Source organism: Balaenoptera acutorostrata, chromosome 15 (genome assembly GCF_949987535.1).
Source record: "Balaenoptera acutorostrata chromosome 15, mBalAcu1.1, whole genome shotgun sequence".
Lineage (NCBI taxonomy): Eukaryota > Metazoa > Chordata > Mammalia > Artiodactyla > Balaenopteridae > Balaenoptera > Balaenoptera acutorostrata.
This window is the reverse complement of record NC_080078.1, coordinates 19881591-19901521: the sequence shown is the minus strand read 5'-3', so window position 1 is coordinate 19901521 and position 19931 is coordinate 19881591. Positions and strand designations below refer to the sequence as shown.

The 19931-nt window shown below is 42.8% G+C and overlaps 1 protein-coding gene across 3 annotated transcripts in view; it reads left to right on the top strand.

The window, feature by feature from the left end:
* Positions 1 to 19931, top strand: part of SLC5A11 (solute carrier family 5 member 11) — a 52569-nt gene that overhangs the window by 29135 nt on the left and 3503 nt on the right. For all 3 annotated transcript variants that reach the window (XM_007186316.2, XM_007186314.2, XM_007186315.2), the window contains exons 8-12: positions 2481 to 2561; positions 7933 to 8138; positions 11864 to 11999; positions 18165 to 18272; positions 18607 to 18757. In XM_007186316.2, the coding sequence (XP_007186378.2) occupies positions 2481 to 2561; positions 7933 to 8138; positions 11864 to 11999; positions 18165 to 18272; positions 18607 to 18757 (682 nt within the window). The remainder of the gene's footprint in view (positions 1 to 2480; positions 2562 to 7932; positions 8139 to 11863; positions 12000 to 18164; positions 18273 to 18606; positions 18758 to 19931) is intronic.

The window sequence follows — 19931 nt, the reverse complement described above, 5'->3', positions numbered from 1 at the left end:
CTCTTTTCCATTTATTTATCCAAGAACTATTCATTAGAACCTACTAACTGCTGAGCATGTGTATTCACACACACTATACAAAGCTAGACCATAAACCACTGCAATTCTGGAGCCTGAAGCCGGGGAGCCTCAACTTTCCCCCTCAGACTTGCATCCCAGAAGAGTGGCTGGTGGAGTGCAGCACCTGGACATGTATCTGCTTTTGAATATTCACCTTCTCATCTTCTGTTCCAGTTTCATCCTTCTCTGCCTCCTCTTGGTGTAATTCATTCCACAAATTATCTATATCTATCTATGTATCACCTACTATATGCCAGGCATCGTGCTAGGAAATGGGGCATAGCAGTGAACAAGATAGACAAAATCTCTCTTTTTTTTTTTTTTTGGCCATGCAGCTTGTGGGATCTTAGTCCCCCCACCAGGGATTGAACCCGGGCCCACCCGGGCATTGAAAACACCCAGTCCTAACCACTGGACCACCAGGGAATTCCCATGACAGAAAAAAATCTTTACTCCAAAGGAACTTACATTCTAGTGGGGATGGGGAGACAGACAATGAACAAGGAAGCCAGTAAGTGATGTCAGAGTGTACTGTTATTACGAGATGGGGAATAATGGTGGGAGGATTCTTTTGCATCCAACGTTCAGGCAAGGTCTCTCTAAGGTGATATGTGGACCAGATTTAAATGAGATAAAGGGAAGACTCTGACATGAGAACCCGTGTTGTTTGTTTGAGGAATAGCAAGGGGGTCAGGGTGGCTGAAGGTGAGTGAGCACACGTGTTGAGGCTGAGTCCTGTCCAGCTCCGGGGGAGGTCACTCATACAAGCTGGAGTGACAGTGGTGACGCCGGCATCGTGCTGTGCCGCAGCCTTGATGGGAGGAGAAAGGAGTGGAGGAAAGGGCAGGCACCGGAGCCTCGAAGGAAATCAGATGAGCCTGGATTTAGTCCCAAATGCCGTGGAACACCACTGGAGGCTCTAGACAGAAGAGTGACCAGTTCTCAGAAATTCAAAAGCCCGCTGATGCAGAAAGATCTGGGCTGAGTTTTCAGCGCTAACAGAAGCCATGTGTCTGGGGCACAGGGAAAGGAAAGATTTAGTCGCAATTGCCAATCTATCTCTCTGTTTCCTTGTTTGGGGGTGTCTCCCCCATTAGACTAGAAGCTCCGAGGAGACAGGCAACATGCTGTTTTGTTTGCCTCTGTATCCCTACCACGTAGAACTAGGTTGGGCGCTCACCAGATGTTTGGTGAGTGATTGAATAAAATACTAGATGCAGTGCCTGGTAAGTGATAAATGCCCAATAAACATTAGTATAGAAACGTGGGTGGGTTTCAGTGGTACCAATCTTCAGGATCTCACTGCACTCAGGCTGACTAATTGCCTGAATGGGGCCAGCAGAGAATTGGGGCTAGATGCTAAGCCAGTTCTCTCTCCATTTGTGAGATGACCCTATTCCTGGGGCAAAGAAGGAGGAATCACAGAACAACACACCCACATGAATGTTTGTTTGGTTTTTTTTAGTGTACTGTGACTTTACCCATGAGTAAATATGTTCATGTCAGATAAGTGTCCCTTCTCTGTAGGGAAAGAGGAAGGAGAAAAGGATAGGGAAGAGACTGGAAAGATTGTTTTGTCCAGATGCTGATGGATTTGCTACCATGATTGTCATTACAAAGATTTTTTTTAGGTGGCGAGACCAATAAGAATCCACTGAGGCCAACCACTGCGACCCTCTTTGGGAAGCCTATTAGACTCTGAATACCTAGTACTCACATCCTTTTTCCAATGTTAAAATAAATGTCTTCAGAGCTTGGGGACCATGGCCCAAGCATCACTTCCCATGTCAGTTAGAAATTACTGTGTAACTAACCACCTACCCACCATTAGGGAGTTAATGGTTTATTTCCGCCCACAATTCATTCCATGCGTTGCCTGGGTGGTTTTTCTGCTGGTCTCACCTGGCTCGGTTGAATTATATTAGTTAGATGGTACCTGGAACAGCTGGGTGGAACAAAATGGTCTCACTCAGGTGGCTGGTGTTAGCTTGGCTGTCAGCTGGGCTTTCCTTCCAGGTGGCCCATCATGCTCCATGAGGCTAGACTGGGCTTCTTAAAGAAGCATAGTGTTCTCGGGGCAACACAAGAACAAGAGCAGGAACTGCAGGCCTCTTGAGGACCAGACTTGGAGCTGCACAACATCACTTCCACCGTATCTATTGGTTAAAGCAAGTCATTCGGCCAAACTGTATTTAAGAAGAAGAGAAATCAACTTCACCTCAACATGAAAGGAGCAGCAAAGCCACATTACAAAATGGGCAGGCACCTGGGAAGGAGATATTGTGGCCATCTTTGCAAACAATCAACACTAGGAACTCTCCCCCGTCAGGTCTTGAAATTCCAGGTTCCCTCTGCCACCCAGAGTAACTCCTCTCCACCAAAGTACCTGACCCTCACCTCAGTGCTCATCTTCCCACTAGGTGGCCTGGCTGCTGTGATCTACACGGATGCTCTACAGACTCTGATCATGCTTGTAGGAGCGCTCACCCTGATGGGCTACAGTAAGTGGGGTCCCAGGGTCATTTGGGTGGATGACAGCACCTCTCTCAAGCATGGACATCTGCTTTCATCACTGTTTCAAACCCAGCTGGGGATTCCTGCTTGAGGCATGGTAATTTTAGCTGGAAGAGAACTGTGCATATCATGGAAACTTACTGTTTTTTAAGGAAAAGTTAATAGATCCTCCTATGTTGACATGGATAAATAATTAAATAAACAAATAAAAGGGGACAAAAGGAAAACTCTTCCTTACAGGAAAATTCCAATTAATAAATGAAGACAGACTGAGGGAAATAGAATATCACTATTAGAACACCACAGTCATAATTACTACAGACAAGATCCAATGATAAATGCTGCAGTCAGCACATGAAAGTTTATGAAGAAATAAGATATTTGCTTGGTCTCAAAGAATCACGTCCAAAATATTTATTAACTACAAAGGTCAATATAGCCACCTTACAGTGGAGACACATGGCACGTGCCACTGTAACTAAGCGATCGAGGCATATTAACTGATATTACAGTAATCAGACGTACCAATATGTAGCTCCCGATATGGTACACTGAGAAGGACACAGCATCACCTCTGTGCCATTCTTGCCAAAATATATAACCTCAACTTCATCGTAAATAAACATCAGGCAAACCCAAATTGAGGGACATTTTACACACTACAATGACCAGTATTCTTCAAAAGTATCAAGGACATGAAAAATAAGGAAAGACTGAGGAACTACAGAGAGAGGAGGAAACATAAATAAACACAATGTGGGATCCTGGATTGGATCCCAGAAGAGAAAAAGAACATTAGTGGTGCAAATTGAACAGCCCGTACTGTAGTTAATAGTAAGGCACCAATGTTAATTTCTTAGTTTCTGTAACTGTACTTTGCTTATGTAAGACAGTAACACTAGGTGAAGGTGTATGGGAACTCTCTGTACTACTTATACAACTAACTCTTCTGTATGTCTATAATTATCTCAAAATTAAAAGTTTATAAACGAATACCTATTAAAACACTTGTGATCCAGATGCTCATTTAATGCTCATAACAACCCAATGATATCAGTATTATTTTTACCCCTTTTGTTGGATGAGAAAATTAAGGCACCAACTGTTAGCTCAAGGTCACAAAGCTAGAATTCAAAGCCAGGATTCAAACCCAGTCAGTTTGACTTCAGATCTCATACCCTTCCTTCCCCATCACACGCCCTGGTGATAATAGTGGGGAGATAATGTGGTAATAACTTTTGTGGGAAGAGTCTAAGAGCAGGAGGCAAAGAGTATAGGCAAGAATTTTTACCTTAACATTGTGCCTTTCTGCACAGTTTGAATGTTTGCATGTGTCACTTCTACCTTTCAAACAAAAATTCATGGAATAATAAATTAGTTTCACAACAAGAACAGCAACAAGACTTGCTTATTATTAACTTTAACAGGAAATGTTTTGGACCGTCATGTAGAAGAAAAACTTCACTGGTATATATAAAGAGGAAATACAAATGAGTAATAAATATATAAAGGACACATGTCCGGCCTCACTAGATAAATGTTTGGTGTAGTTGCTATCATAAATAGCAAAACTTTGAACCTCCCAGTGCCACACAAATGACTCACAACACTTTCAGGTTTTAGAGGCAAGAGAGCCCAAAGATAGATCTTGACATGGTCTGTTATTGTTAGCCAAACTTCCTGATCTTTCTCCCTAAAAGTATGGGGTCTCAATGAGGAAGTTCCATTACTTAATTCGTTACAATCAGTCAGGAGAGAGATTACAGATCAACCTTCAACAACCTTCATCATTCTGCTATATGTAGTAGACTTTCTCCCAAGGTATCTGCAGGTTTTTAAGTGTGGAAAATTGATTGACCATATATGCATGGTTTTCTTTATTTCTTTCTTCCTTCCTTTCTGTCTTTCTTTCTTCCTTCTCTTCTTTCTTTCTTTCATTCTTTCTTTCATCATGAAGCTTATTTTTAAAATTTTTTTAAATTAATTTTTATTGGAGTATAGTTGATTTACAATGTTATGTTAGCTTCTGCTGTACAGCAAAGTCAATCAGTTATACATATACATATATCCACTCTTTTTTAGGTTCTTTTCCCATGTAGGTCATTATAGAGTATTGAGTAGAGTTCCCATTATGTTCTTATTAATCTATTTTATATATAGTAGTGTGTATATGGCAATCCCAATCGCCTGGTTTATCATGGTTTTATTTCTGCACTCTTAATTCTGTTCCATGATCTATATGACTGTTTTTGTCCTAATACCATACTGTTTTGAATACTATAGCTTTGTAGTTCAAAATACTATAGTTCAAAATCAGGAAATGTGATGCCTCCAGCTTTGTTCTTCTTTCTCAAGATTGCTTTGGATACTCAGGGTCTTTCGTGGTTCCGTGTGAATGTTAGGATTGTTTTTTTCTGTTTCTGTGAAAAATGCCATTGGAATTTTGATAGGGATTGCATTGCATCTGTAGATCACATTGGGTAGTATGGACATTTTAACAATATTAATCTTCCAGTCCATTAACACAGAATATCTGTCCATTTATTTGTGTTTTCTTCGATTTCTTTCATCACTGTTATTTATATCAATAGTTTTCAATGTACAGATCTTTCACTTTCACGAATATAACTATTTGTGCTATTATGCTTTTATTTAGTCATATATTGTTTATTTTCTCAACAAAACTCAAGGATTATTGTTTGGGTTAAGAAAATTAAACTTTATATAATTTTTCACTTTATATAATTTTTCAGGTGGCACACATAAAACAACGTAAGGTGAAAAGCATTACACAGAGGGAAAAGTCATTTTATATTAAAAAAAGCAAACTTACAATGAAGATATAACTTTTATGTATTAAATAACTTTGCAGCAAGATTCACAAAGCAAAAGTTGTTATAAATAAAATAAATTGATAGAAACCAAAATAGTACCAAAAACTTTAACACATGACAGAACAAGAAGCCAAAACATAAATAAGCTTTTGGAAGTTATAATTATATAAATGAATAAACATTCTCATAATAGTGAGTATACTTTTTCCCCAGCATCATAGAACCATCTACAAAAATGAATCATTGAAAAACTAACTAAATTTTGCAAAAATATTCATGTAAATATTGTTCAGATTATAATATTTTACCTATACAAAACAAAAAAATTTCAATTCACTAGGAAAAAGTATAAATTTTAAAAATCTAATTACTTAGAAAAGCAGTCTCCTTAATGGTGCTTGGTCGAAGAGGAAATAAAAACTGAAATTACAGACTTTAGAAAAGATGATGAGCACATTACATTTCACCCCTAATGGTGAAATCAAAGCTGTACTCCTAGAAAAACTTTTTTTTTTTTAAATAAATTTATTTATTTATTTATTTGTGGCTGAGTTGGGTCTTTGTTGCTGCGCGCGGGCTTTCTCTAGTTGTGGTGAGCTGGAGCTACTCTTTGTTGCGGTGTGCCGGTTTCTCGTTGCGGTGGCTTCTCTTGTTGCGGAGCACAGGCTCTAGAGCGCAGGCTCAGTAGTTGTGGCTCACGGGCTTAGTTGCTCCACGGCATGTGAGATCTTCCCGGACCAGGGCTCGAACCTGTGTCCCCTGCATTGGCAGGCGGATTCTGAACCACTGCGCCACCAGGGAAGCCCCTAGAAAAACATTTACGTTCATGAATATGAAGGTCCATATACACACAGGAAAAAAAGACAAAATTCTTCTTATTTGTAGATGACTGGTTATCTAGGGAAAACAAAACAACCAACAAAAAACAAGAGAAACTGAAAAACTAACCTTAAATGGAGCTTATTAAAGTGACTGAAATCAAGATCCCCCCACTTTCCTTTATACCAAGAGGATTCCAAATTTCATCTGGTACCCTGATGTCTCCTACATGGGTGCTACTCAGACTGTGGTCCATGGGCCAGCAGCATCAGTGTCAACTGGGAGCCCATTAGAAGGACAGAATCCCAGGCACCACTGCAGACTTGCTGAATCAGGATACACTTTTTAATGGTTCCCAGGTGATTCGTGGGTACATTAAAGTTTACGATGCTCTGCCTACTTTATTTTCACCCATCCTGGGGTGATTCTTTTCTCAGCCTTTCTACCTGCTATTATCTATATGTATGTGCTTTACACACTCAGATGGGCAGGTCCAATTATTAATAAAACTTCCCTCCCTCCCACTACCACAAAATAATTTTTCAGGGAAAAAAGAGCATGACAAAAATTTATCATCACAATATTTTTCCCCCAGTAGCCACTGTTCACCACAATCTTCAGCAAAGATAAGCCAGGCTGCAGGTTACATATCATTCCTACTCGAGTGGTAACACCAACCCTTTCTCTTTCCAAAAAACAAAGAAACAAACAAAAAACAAAACAAAAAACCAAAAATAAAACACAAGAAAAAAACAAAACAACAACAACAAAAAGACAAACACAACACTTCAGAACATAATCCGGTGAGAGCAATGCTATTTTGGGGATAATCTTGAATCTGTTCAATTAATGAAAAGAAGCAAATTGCAGTGCTTTATTATTTTTTAAGGGCAACACACATTGATGCCAGATGCTGTGCATTTTATGTGCATTATCTCACTTAGTCTTTCTCCAGCCCTATGAGGTTGGTGCTACATTATCCCCACCTGCAGATGAGGAAACCGAATCTCAGACAGGGAAGTGACTTGCTCAAGGCCATAAGTTACTTGGACCACTCTTGTGATACCATGAATTGAGAGTAGCTGAGAAGAAGTTCAGAGGTGAAAGAATGTTTCCTTAAGGCAGGCTTTCTTAGCCTGGACAGAATTCAGGGGTTTTGTGAATCTTGGATGGGAAAGAAATTCATCTCTATTTTCATATTAGCATCTTTCAATTATTAGTGTAGGCAACAAACCACAGGAATATTTGCAATATCTGTGACTTTGATACCAAAACATACCCCCCCGAGGTTTTTATCCAAGTGTTTTTACAGTTGTTTCTGATGTATTGAAACACTGTGTCCATGGTTATTTTAAAACTAAATTGTTATTTGACCCACTGTGGGGTCTTTCTACTTAACGGAGCAAATAAATAAATTACTATGTCAGAGTTTTTATGGTTTGATGGGTGCCTTCAACATATTTGGTTTCCTTTACAATCTATGTATTTTGTACTGTATATTTAGAAATATTATTCTGAGAAGCAATCCATAGTCACTACCAAAGGCATAAAAAAAAAAAAAAAAAGGCAAAGAACCTTTAAGTCAACTAACTTTCCTTGGTATCTCTGTTCTAAGTAGGATTTCACCAATCTCCGACCATCCCCTCATGAGTTGCTGTGGATCAGTCTGAGCTCCTGGCAAATTTGGGTTTCCTCTGAATACTAGGTTTTGCTGCAGTCGGCGGGTTGGAAGCCCTGGAAGAGAAATATTTCTTGGCTGTGGCCAGCAACCGGAGTGGGAACAGCAGCTGCGGGCTGCCCCGGGAAGATGCCTTCCATATTTTCCGAGACCCACTGACATCTGATCTCCCGTGGCCTGGGATCCTATTTGGAATGTCCATCCCGTCCCTCTGGTACTGGTGCACCGATCAGGTACAGGGCAGCAGGTTGAGCAAGGTGCTCTCTGGGACGCTTCCTTCCTTGGAGTATCTGGAGGCTGGGTTTTTTTTCTCCCGCTGTCTGTTCTCTTATTTGCATTTCTCCCCAAACATCCTTGAGAACTTCTTTCTCTCTACTGCTCTACATGTTATCTCCTTATTCTTGCTCATGTCATGGCAAATCCAAAGCTGCTGATGTTTGCAAAGGGGAGAGCTTGATACATCCTGCTGGATGTCTGGAAAGATCCAGTAAGCAAAAGAGATGAAACATTTTAAAGAGAGGTGAAAACTGGTATTGGTATTATTTGCTCCACAAATACTCACTAGGTGTCCTCTATATGCCAGCCACTTGGAAATCACAAGTAAACAAATCAAACAGGCTCTCGGAGCTCACCTTCTTCTGGTGGAGGTAGACAGGCAATAAATAAATTATGGGGAACGTTAAAAGGTGATAACTGTCATTAAAGAAAAAAACAAAAACAAGCAGAGCGGGGGGCGGGGGGGGGAAATGGAAGGTGTGGGAGTGTCATCTAAAATAGAGTGATTAGGGGAGTCATGGTTGAGAAGTGACCTCTGAGCTAAGGAGGAGAGTGTGTGGGCTCTGGTGATTGTTGGGGAAGAGAGTTTTAGGCAGAGGGACCCGCCCAAGCAAAGCCCTTACAGCAAATATATAACTGGTGTGAAAAAAGAAATTAGAAAAGCAAAAGGCACTGTGGTGTGTATAATAAGCCCTTTGGTGTTAAAAGGTTGGGGGGGGGATAGAATCCATATTTGCATTTGCTTGTATGGGCTGAAGGAAACTCCGGATGGACGTATATAAAACTAAGAGCAGTTACCTGTGGGCAGGGAGGTGGGCAGATGCACCAGGATGGATGGGAGCCATTTCACTGCACACCTGTTTATACTTTCTCAGGTTTCAAACCCTGTGAACATATCATCTGTTGAAATGGTTGTTTCCACTACATTAATGATCAGAGATCTGCGTGCCATTTTGGAAGCCCTGTTTCATATTCAGGGCTGATGAGACTTTAAATAATGATCATGGAGTCGGACCACTGAATTGATGGAGGGGACGCTGCAGAGAGTGAATCCAGGTCACCCCAAGGGTCAGAACTCCTGAGTGAAGAGCTAGAGACGGATGCGATACTGCCCCTTTAAGAGAGAGCTCTCCTCCTCTTCCTTAGCAAATCTCAGGCTGGAGAGACCCTGGGAGACAGCTCAGACGGAGGCTAACAGCAGCCCGGGCTTTAACCTTAACAGGCCTGGAATCAAGTTCAGGTGGCAAAACCTCGGGACACTGTCTAAGATCTCTGAGCCTCTGTTTCCTCATTAGTGGGCTTCCTAATAATTGCGCAAAAGGGAAGCATTAGGAATTTGCTCACAATCCCTTTTGTTGCAGGGGCATTTAATACACCGTTTAAAACATTTACATTTTTGCTGTGGGTTTATGCCACGGCTCTTGACGTGGCTCAACAGCTTATATTTATTAATCCATACAAATATTTCCTTGAGATGCCTCACACCCTTACTAGCTGGGATTCCAGTGTGTAAGCCTTGAAGCCCACCTCCAACCCACCTCGCATTGTTCAAGAGCCTGGGGACTTAATCCAGGATGACTTGATCTTCTTCCAAATGGCAGGCAGGGCCAGAGGGCCCAGAAACCCAAGCCCTCCTTGGACCCCATGGCTTCTGGTTTTGTGGCTGCTGAGCTGAGTTCTGTTGAGTCCAAAGACTGTGTTAGTCCATTGTGCTGCTGCTGCCCCGTGCAGCTCATTTCAGAGCAGGAGAAAGACAAAGCAGCACTCGCTGTTCACTGACTGGGGGCGTGTTCCTCATCTTCCCGGGCAGAGACGGAAGAGGTAAATCACCATCGATAATTGTAATGACACCAACATTGATTGATGCTGGACCATATACCAGTAACTGATCCAAGCATTTCCTATATGTTAACTCATTGATTTTCATAACATTCCTATGAGTCATGCTCCATTACTTGGGTCCGGGGGTTGTCCTACAGGGCGACACCCTCTTCCCAGGGCTTGTGGGGTTTTGAGCCGAACAACTCTCTCAAAACTTACTCAGCTGTCTCAGATTCACATCTGGAGGCGCCGCTTCGTGGGAATAAAAGCCAGCATTCTTTTCAGTCACAGCTTTGGATCTCCTGTTGAAAGGGCTTGGTGTTCCAAAGCTCTAAATTCTTTCCTCTCTGCTTCCAGATGGACCGACAAGGATTGAAGCTTGCATGCCCCTTTTGGCACCTTAATGAAGCAGTAAAAAGTATTCTATAGCTGCTGTATCGTTCCATGTAACTATCACATTCTTAAGTGTTCTAGAAAGCCCGATAGGTGTTATGTTTGGAGTCCTGAGAAATGACAGGTAACAGTTAAACAGCTGACTTCCCAGCTCTGGATAGAGGGAAACTCACTGTTCCTCCACCTTTCCTCACATAAGCTGATGCCACGTTTTAGAGTCTTTCACTGACAGCATCCAAACAAATAATAATAATCTGTGCAGGTGAGGGTACACTTGGTTGCAAGTCACAGAAAAAAAAAAAATCAAATTTAAACCAGCTTAGGAAAAGGGTAGGGGATTTATTAGCTCATGGAATACAAACGGCAGGAAGCTGAACTAGCCTTCAGAAACTGCTGGAACTTATTCTGGTTTCTTTCTCCATTGTCTTTCTCTCTTACCTGCTGACTTCATGGTCTCTCACTGCAGACCAACTGCAAAGAGACTGACAACTCTCCAAGTCCCAAATCCAAATACGCTGTATAAGGGCTCTGATTGGCCAGGGGTGGGTCAGGTGCCTCCCCCTGGATCAGGCAGATTCCGTACCCAGGATGACAGGGTAGCCTTGTGGCGAGGGAATGGGTTTCAAAAGAAGAAGCAGGACACTCTAGGAAGCCTATGCCGTTGATGAACATTATTTTAAAAAATGGGAAGAATTCCCACTTTGTCCTGCTCACCAAAGCACCATGATGGTCATGACATTTCACTCCTCTTGTCCACAGTTCGCTGAACCAACTCATAAAAGCTCTAGTAACTCACCAAGACCTCTGCAACTTCTCCAGATGCTTCAAGATCCAAAGCCTAAGGAAATAGTAGAGAAAGTTCTGAGTTCATGTAGATTCAATCTGAAGCCTGGAGAAGGATTTTTGGGGACCAGTCTTCTACTCAGAAAACACTCTAGAACATGTCATTCCCTTTGAGTGGATAAATATTTTTAGTTACTCGATATTGGTATATATTACAAAACCATCACCAAAATAAATCTAGTTAATATTCATCACCATACAGTTATTGATATAATTCTTTTTCTTGTGATGAAACAATCTTAACAAGACCTACCTTATGCCACCCAACAGAGAGAAGGGGGTTAGGATAAGACCTAGGCACACCGTATGCAGTAACTACAAGTCCAGACATGCCAATCCTGTTGGTAGCAATATCTCAGATCCTCTCTTTCTCTTAACTCATCACTCCTAGCAAAGTATTTGCATTCCTCTTCTATCCTCCTTCCCGTTCTTGATTTCTCTGCCTTGGTATAGCTACCCCAACTGGACCACTGGATCACAGGGATTGAGAATAGGAGAGATGTTTCCTTAGAGAAGGCAGGCAAACCAAGCTCCTGGGTCTACTATGCCTACCAAGAAGCCATGCACACCTAATTGGCCTTAAGGGAAAGCTATCTCAACTTCCAACCACACCACTGTTTTCCAGGTGATTGTTCAGCGGACTCTGGCTGCCAAGAACCTGTCCCATGCCAAAGGAGGCTCTCTGATGGCCGCATACCTGAAGGTCCTGCCCCTTTTCATCATGGTGTTCCCTGGTATGGTCAGCCGTGTCCTCTTTCCAGGTAAGAAGACAGTTGGGAGGACAGGTTGTCTGTGAGTCTCAGACCCTGTGAAGTGTTCTGAACATATTACTGACTGCCCCTCAAGAATGCAGCTGGAGTCCCTTCCTGGTGATTTCAGCTGTGGTGTCTCCATCCCGGCAACTACTGACTCAGTGCTGTTTCCCAACATTGGTTCAATGGGAACGTCCTATAAATGTCCCAGACCAAATTGAATGGAGACCTATAGTTGACCTTGCCTCAACTATATATTTTCTGAAACCACAAACTAGGCTAAAATCTCATGGTTCCAGATGTCAGCTCCCTGAAATCTCATGTGAGGGCTCCCCTCACACTTCAATATTTGAACCCAGTGGTTTGGCAACTTCGGCCCAATAGAACCCTTTGGGGGTTCCTTTTCTTAACAAAATCAGGGGTATCAAAACCTCTAGAGTATTTGCCTTAGCTTTTTTTTTTTTTTTAAACTTGGTAGAGGGACGAGGTTTGCAGCATGGGGGTTAAACAGGACTAGGGGTGGGGGATGTTATTGGGAGTCGCCGTGATGTCAGGAACTGGTGATCTGTGTGGAAGAAAGCTCCTTTCTGCCTCATTAAGTTTAACCCTGTATTGACCAAAGCTGCTATTAACTCAAACGGGCAGAAATCTCCCTCCCCTATGCCTTATCTTACATGATGTTGCAGAGGTAAAGGAAGGGTAGGATGAAATGGTTAGTCCAGAAGTTTTGTCAAAATAATTTAGAACTATGAATCAGGTGGAAGGACTTGGGGAAGAGAAAGGATGAGGAGCCGTCCGTGGTGCCAGATGCTGGGATTGCGCTTCTCCAGCCCTGATGGATGACGAACCCAGAGCTATGGGTCCTCTTTCCAGGGAGGTGGCACAGGCTTGAAAAATCCCAGATGTGGATAAGAACTGGGATTTTGGTTTTATAGTGACTTGATGGAAAATATACAGCTAAGGGGCAAGGTGACATATGAACGAAGAAAGTGGCATAAGGCAGCCAACATTCATTGTGCTAAGGGCCAGTCCCTGTGTGACGAGCTTTGCAGTAGAGTGTGGCGGTTATGAATACGAACACTGATCTGAAATGCCTTGCCTGAATCTTGGCTCTGCCACTTCCTGGCTCCTGTGAACCTTGAATAAATCACTTAATTTCTGTTAAGTGCTTCTGTTTCTTCACTTGTAAAATGGGGATAATATTTCCTAAGGCTTAAAACAGTTCCTGGCACACGTTAAACACTATAGAAGTGTTCACTTTTATTATTCTATACATGTTTTATCTCATTGATTCCTCAAAAGGACCTTATGAGATAGGTACTATTGTTATTTTCATTTATAGATAAAGAAATCAGGGCATTCCCTGGCAGTCCAGTGGTTAGGACTCCACACTTCCACTGCCGAGGGTGTGGGTCCAGTCTCTGGTCGGGGAACTAAGATCCAGCAATCCGTGTGGTCAAAAGAAAGAAAGAAATTAAAGCTCAGAGAAATTAATTGATTCACTCATTTATTATTCTTCCATGGATTCAACAAATATTTTGAAAGCCAGTTATCTGCCAGGCCTTTTTCTAGAAGAGCCTGGAGATCCATAAGGGAACAAGACATACAGTATCCCTGCTCTGGGGGGGATTACGCTTTAGTGGTGAATGAGGCAAAAATACGTAAGTGAGCTATTCATTGATTGTGCTAAGTGCTGTGAGGAAAATGCATAGGGAAACATCGCAGGGAATGCTGGGCAGGGGCCCCTTATGACAGGGTTTCCAGGGAAGGCCTCTGTGAAGAGGCAACAGTTTATTCATGTGGATGGTTTGAAAATATAATTTAGAGTGGAGCCAACCAGGTGAATGATGGATTGGATGAAACTGTTAAGGAAAAAAGAGGACTCTAGATCACTCCTAGGTTAGGGGACTTGCTGGAAGTTACTTGGCTAGTGCTGGGTAAGCCAAGATTTAAATCCAGGGGCATCTGCCTCCAATACCTGACTCTTAATCATGCTACTGTCTCTCTCAGGAAATCACATCTTAAGCTTTGGATCAGTATCAGGATGATCAATAACAAGATCCTGACCCTCACTCTTAGCAGTCAGCCAATCAATAATGGCTGTTAAGTGAAACATAATGTCACATTCCATGCCCCTAGGGAGTTTATAACGTAACAGATGAGTCTGGTACAGGTGAAAAAGTAAGAGAAAATTGATATCAAAACACTCTAGCGTTTGGTACTAGCAATAGTGCAAAAGGAATTTAAGAGAGTGAGGTAGGGTGGAGATGGTGAGGTGGGTGTGGTGTATTTGAAGGTCTTGACTAGAGCTTCTCAAAGTGTGGTTCCCAGTCTAGCAGCATCAGGGTTGCCTTGGAACTTGTTTAAAATGCAAACTTTCAGGTCCCATCCAAGACCTTTTAAATCTGAATCTCTGGGGGTGGTGCCCGGCAGAAGATTGAGAAGCCCTGGTCTAAAGGGCCAGGTGCCAGGCCAAGCCACTGTTCCTACCCATTTCCACTCTTCTCTCCATCTCAGCTCCATCAGCAACCTGCTGAATCTTCAAATGGGTCCAGCACTGCCTAAAAGGATGCTCTGATCCTGAGCTCTCTTGAACCTGGACAACATCCTCTTCCACTTAGTCCATCCAAGAAATAGCGCCCACTTATAAAGGAACTCTAGTGGAAACCAAGAAAGAAACAAAACAACCCTCAAAACAATGAAACACAAGAATCTAGAAATGTTCCTGTTTACAAAGCCAATCATCTCCACCTGAGCTTTGGAATAAGCTAAGGTTTTGAATCCTATCCATGATACTAGCTTTATGATTTGGGGATATTATTAGTCTCTATGGGCCTCAGTTTACTTGTCTCTGAAATGGGTATAATAGCAATATCTTCCCCATGGAGTTGTGAAGATTACATGAGAAGGTGTATGTACAGTGTTTATTTGCTGCATCCGAGTCATAGTGAACTTCCATGAATGTTGGCATTTGGAAGAAGGAGGTTTGGTGCTGTGTTTGGATTGGACTCTGCTAGGGCCATCCTTTATTTCAAGCATCATAGGATCTGACAAGGGAATCCACTCCATATATGAAATGGTTGATTAATTCACCCAAGACAGGTGAGCTGATATTAGTGAATGGTGGGTTAACAATCACAAGGCTGTTGGTTTCATTTATAACTTAGCTGAGCCAACTAGTTTCCCTATGATGAACATATTCTTTAGCCTGAACGAACAAACACAATTTTCTGCCCTAAACATGCTTTATAAACTTTGTGTCTGTCACGTGTTTCGTGGTTGAAGGTTGCATTCCTAGAAGGTTAAACAAAAACTAGGTCATTAAATGAATTATTTCAGGGGGAGTCTTGTTCCTTCTTGGTGTCCCTTGAAGAGAGGAGCTTTTGGACAACAAGAGTCCAAACCCAGAAGATTTGAACATAAACAAGATCTTCACCCCGCTTGCGAGGCCCCATACCATGTTCTGGCCACAGGAATATAACTATTTTCTAATCTTCTCCTAAACTTCCACAGACAAGTCATAAACAAGCCAAGAACTTTGACCTCTCAAAAGCATTTTTCTCAACGAGGTTGTTTCTTCTCCATACTTCCTGTCAAATATCATTTTTGGTCTGTGGTCTTAATTTTGTCTAAGACTGAATCAGAGTTTTGGAGGCATCTACTTTTATTCCATAGCAATTGTTACTCGTATTATGAATTGTGGCCACAGCACCCATTTCCTCTCCCATTGGAGGATGTAAGTGGAGGGAAGGGTCCCAGCTTTGAGGAGACATAACAGTGAGTGGAGAAACTTTACAAAGACCAGATAGTCCTTGGGCTTCCTAATGGATGAAGGGGCCTGGGGTGATTTCCATTTCTTAGGTATTATGCTATCTTAAAAAAGCAAATGAAGGATCGGGAATTCCCTGGTGGTCCAGCGGTTAAGACTCTACGCTTCCACTGCAGGGGTCCCAGGTTCAATCCCTGCTTGGGGAACTAAGATCCCACAAGCCACATGGTGTGGCAAAAAAAAAAAAAAAAAAAAAGAATCAGTAATATTAGGGGAGGGATAAATTAGGGATTTGAGGTTAACAGATACATGCTACTATATATAAAATAAACAACAAGGACCTACTATATAGCACAGGGTTACATATCTTTTTACATATATATATATATATATATATATATTCTCTTTATGTATGAATCACTTTGCTGTACACCTGAAACATTGTAAACTTGTATACCATACAACTATACTGCAGTAAAAAAAATTTTTAATTAAAAAAACCCAACAATATTAGATTTTAAAGTTATGGTGTACTTTAAATGTTTACATTTATTAAATTAACAGTTTTAACACATACAAAAATATAAAGACTAGACATACCACCTCATCTGGAGATACTGTCAAACATCTCTATTTGAGGCCACTTGTGAATTTGAGGCCTCAGCTACATGACCATCATGACGTTGATACTGCATCAGAACCGGGGAGGAGATGGGTGTGGGCAGTGAAGGGCTCCAAGCCCACCCCTAAACTGAGGCTCGAGGTAGTTCCCACTTGCCATAGAAGGTGGGATGGAAGGCAGTGTTACTCATCAGAATGAGGAAGAAGGACAGAGGCCTTTGGATTGGGCAGAGGGAGGGTCTAGGAGTTATTTATGGGAATTATTCCTAGATGCAACAGGCCAAAGATACTTGAGGATTTATTTATTTATTTAGTTTTAAAAATTATTTTAAAATTTATTTATTTTTGGCTACGTTGGGTCTTCATTGCTGCACGCGGGCTTTTTCTAGTTGCAGCGAGCGGGGGGCTACTCTTCGTTTTGGTGTGCAGGCTTCTCATTGCAGTGGCTTTTCTTATTGCAGAGCACGGGCTCTAGGAGTGTGGGCTTCAGTAGTTGTGGCTCACAGACTCTAGAGTGCAGGCTCAGTAGTTGTGGCGCATGGGCTTAGTTGCTCCATGGCATATGGGATCTTCCTGGACCAGGGATCGAACCCGTGTCCCCTGTATTGGCAGGCGGATTCTTAACCACTGTGCCACCAGGGAAGTCCCGACTTGAGGATTTATAAGTGGTCCAGCGGGGGTAAGTGGTGTTGCGTTGGCATTGAGCTGGTGGTGAGGAGCGTGGCTCAGCTCAGATATGCGGAGCTGAGGAAGACAGAAAGTAACAAGAAAGCTATCATTCAAACACACGTGCCATACCACTGAAACAACCTGCACTCTCTTGGCCTTCCTCCTCTGAAAGATTGGATTGGATGGAGAGACCTGTTCTGTCTCCGATATGACCTTGCTGGGTGATTATAACCAGGTCCCTTCCCCTCTGTAAAGATTACACTAATAATGAGATAGCTAGTCTCTCCCCAGGAAAAATGTATCGAGCATCTACTCTGCGCCACACACTCGTATAATTTTTAAATCTCTTCTTCTGTCTTCCAAGCAGGAGGTCTATGCTTCTAAGCTTGGCATGTGTTCATCATGATAGAGATGAAGAACTAGAGGTGCCAGGAAGTCTGGATGGATTTACACTAGAAAATCAAAATGCTGTTCAGGAGAGAAAAGAATTGATACAGAAATGGAGAAAGAGGAGGAGAGAGAAATTCAGAGCCTGGTTGGGTTCTTATGAGTCTAAAATGAGGAACAGCTGTTGAACTATGTATACTATTGAGAAGGAGATGGGGAAAAGAGGAGCTTTTAAAATATTTGCCATGTGTCAAGTGATGGCATTCTCCTTTGCACTTCCGATGAACTTAGGTAAAGATGTAAATTGCTTGTGTCCTTTTGGGGGGCTTAGGGAACCTGATGTAGGGCACTGTGCTGAGACCAGCCGTGAGGTGTCTCGGCTTTTTCTGGGTTACAATAGTACAGCTGAAATGTATTCAGCACTTCCTGTGTCCCAGACTCTGTGCTGAGCGTGTAATGTATATCATTTCAGCCAATCCTCACTATAATCTTACGAAGTAGAGTTCTGTTACTGTCCCAGTTTTGCAGATAGACGGCAACTGAGGTCCAGAATGGTTAAGTAACAAGGCCATGGTTTATCAAGTCTAGGCTCCTTTTTATTTCATTGAACTGTACACTTATATACAGTAACCCTGTCTCCTGGTGCTGGCGTGCGCCAGGCCATGTTTTGGCCAGGCCTGGGTCTCTGAGGGTCCGTCTGCTCAGCTCTGGGCTTGTTTCCTCCATAGACCAAGTGGCTTGTGCAGACCCAGAAATCTGCCAGAAGGTCTGTAGCAACCCCGCCGGCTGCTCTGACATCGCGTATCCCAAACTTGTGCTGGAACTCCTGCCTACAGGTAATGGACCCTCACCCCTCAGTTGAGTCCCCCCGGGGCACCCAGAAAGGACATTGGCTGGGCTCTAATCTGAGGAGGGGGACAAGATGGGAGGGCTGTGGGAAAGAATGGGCTCTGGGCTGAGGAACTAAGCCCCCAAATAAAGCTCCGGCCCTGGCTACGCAGGGGGCTCTGCCCACCCGCCCCTCTGAGTCCCTCCTGTCGGCTCCCACCCCTGAGTTCCACCTCCTCCGAGTTGAACCTCTCGGGACCAGCTGGCTATGGGTCTGGGAAATGGGGTCAGCGGTGAAGGCAGGAAAAGCCTGAGGCCCAAAGACCTCCCTTCTGCCCCCAGGGCTCCGCGGGCTCATGATGGCCGTGATGGTGGCGGCGCTCATGTCCTCCCTCACCTCCATCTTTAACAGTGCCAGCACCATCTTCACCATGGACCTCTGGAATCATCTCCGGCCTCGGGCATCTGAGAAGGAGCTCATGATTGTGGGCAGGTAAAGTCATACTGGGTTGGGGCCAGGCAGGGGTGTGAAAAGTCCAGATAACCCAGGGAGGAGAAAGCTGAGCCACCCAGAGGGCAAGTCCAGCCTTCGACTTCTCCAGGCTGTCTCAGCCTCCTCTGATGGCAAAGGTGAAGTACATCAGGGCTCCGTGGATGAGTAAGGCGTTCATTCCTTCAAGAGCTATTCAGTGAGCACCTATTACGTGCCAGGTGCCGGGCATATAGCAGTGAAAAGAAAAGACTCAGTTTTGCCTTTGTGGAGCTAGAAGAAGAAAAGGATAAGTAAACAGGTAGTTATAACCACAGTGAATGTTATGATGGAGGAGCCAGGAGACCTAGGGAGTCAGAGGAAAAGTCTCCAACTTGGACTGGGACCTGAGGAGTGAACAGGAGTTAGCCAGGTAAAAGGGAGAAGGGTGTTCTGGGGGTTGGGGGCAAGGTTTCTCTAACAAGTCTTGTGCAAAGTCCTGATATCTAATGGGGGGAATGAAAATGACCGAAGTGAGTGGCATGTACATTTTATGTAAAATAGATGCTAATAAGCATCTTGGGACTCTGCCCCTCAAGAAGGTGTACCTAAGGGCTGTCTCAGCCTTGGGTTAGGGAGAGGTATGACATCAAAAGCATAATCCATTAAAAAAAAAAAAAAAGAAATTAGACTTCATCAAAACCCAAACCTTTTTTGCTTCAAAAGACACCATTAAGAAAATGAGACGACAAGCCACAGATTGGGAGAAAATATTTGCAAGCCATATATTTGACAAAGGACTTGTAATCTAGAATAATCTAAAAAGCGAGATTGTAGTCTAGAAAGTTCCTGCAGGATACCACTACACACCCACTAGAATGGCTATAATCAAAAAGGCAGACAGGAAGGCAGAGAAGTTGGAACTCTAGTGCATTGCATGTGGGGATGTAAAATGGTTCAACTGTTCAAAAGCAGTTTGGTATTTTCCTAAAAAGCTAAGTATAAACTTACCATGTGACCCAGCAATTGCATCCCTAGAAATAAAACCATCTGGCTGTACAAAGACTTGTATACAAATGTTCATAGCAGCATTTTTTACAATAGCCAAAAAGTAGAAACAATCCAAATGTCCACTGATGGGTGAAGGGTAAACAATGGTACACAATGGCGTATCCACTCAATGGAATATTTTTCAACA